Here is a 395-nt window from a genome sequence, read left to right on the forward strand (position 1 = left end):
GCATCCCCATGGACGTGGAGGTGGCTTACATCCAGGATGGGTTCCTCACCAACGATGTCCTGCAGGAGATGGTGAGCATGGGGTGGGGGCTCCAAAAACCCCCTCTGCTACAGCAAGGACAACTCCTCGACCCCATCGGGGGCTGCCTGGACCTCCAGCATCCCCATGGACGTGGAGGTGGCTTACATCCAGGATGGGTTCCTCACCAACGATGTCCTGCAGGAGATGGTGAGCATGGGGTGGGGGCTCCAAAAACCCCCTCTGCTACAGCAAGGACAACTCCTCGACCCCATCGGGGGCTGCCTGGACCTCCACCACCCCTCCCTGTCCTGCTGTTAGCCCCAGTGACGGTGACAATCCCTTCTCTGTCCCCCCCCGGTGCTGCCGAGGTCTCG

At 62.3% G+C, this 395-nt stretch overlaps 1 protein-coding gene across 1 annotated transcript in view; it reads left to right on the plus strand.

The window, feature by feature from the left end:
- Positions 1–395, plus strand: part of MPND (MPN domain containing) — a gene marked incomplete at both ends in the record, with an annotated part of 3,677 nt that overhangs the window by 3,022 nt on the left and 260 nt on the right. Inside the window, one exon of the mRNA XM_029085450.1 lies at positions 159–228. Coding sequence (XP_028941283.1) covers positions 159–228 — 70 coding nt within the window. The remainder of the gene's footprint in view (positions 1–158; positions 229–395) is intronic.

Source organism: Antrostomus carolinensis, unplaced genomic scaffold, assembly GCF_000700745.2.
Source record: "Antrostomus carolinensis isolate BGI_N321 unplaced genomic scaffold, ASM70074v2 scaffold28526, whole genome shotgun sequence".
NCBI classification, from domain to species: domain Eukaryota; kingdom Metazoa; phylum Chordata; class Aves; order Caprimulgiformes; family Caprimulgidae; genus Antrostomus; species Antrostomus carolinensis.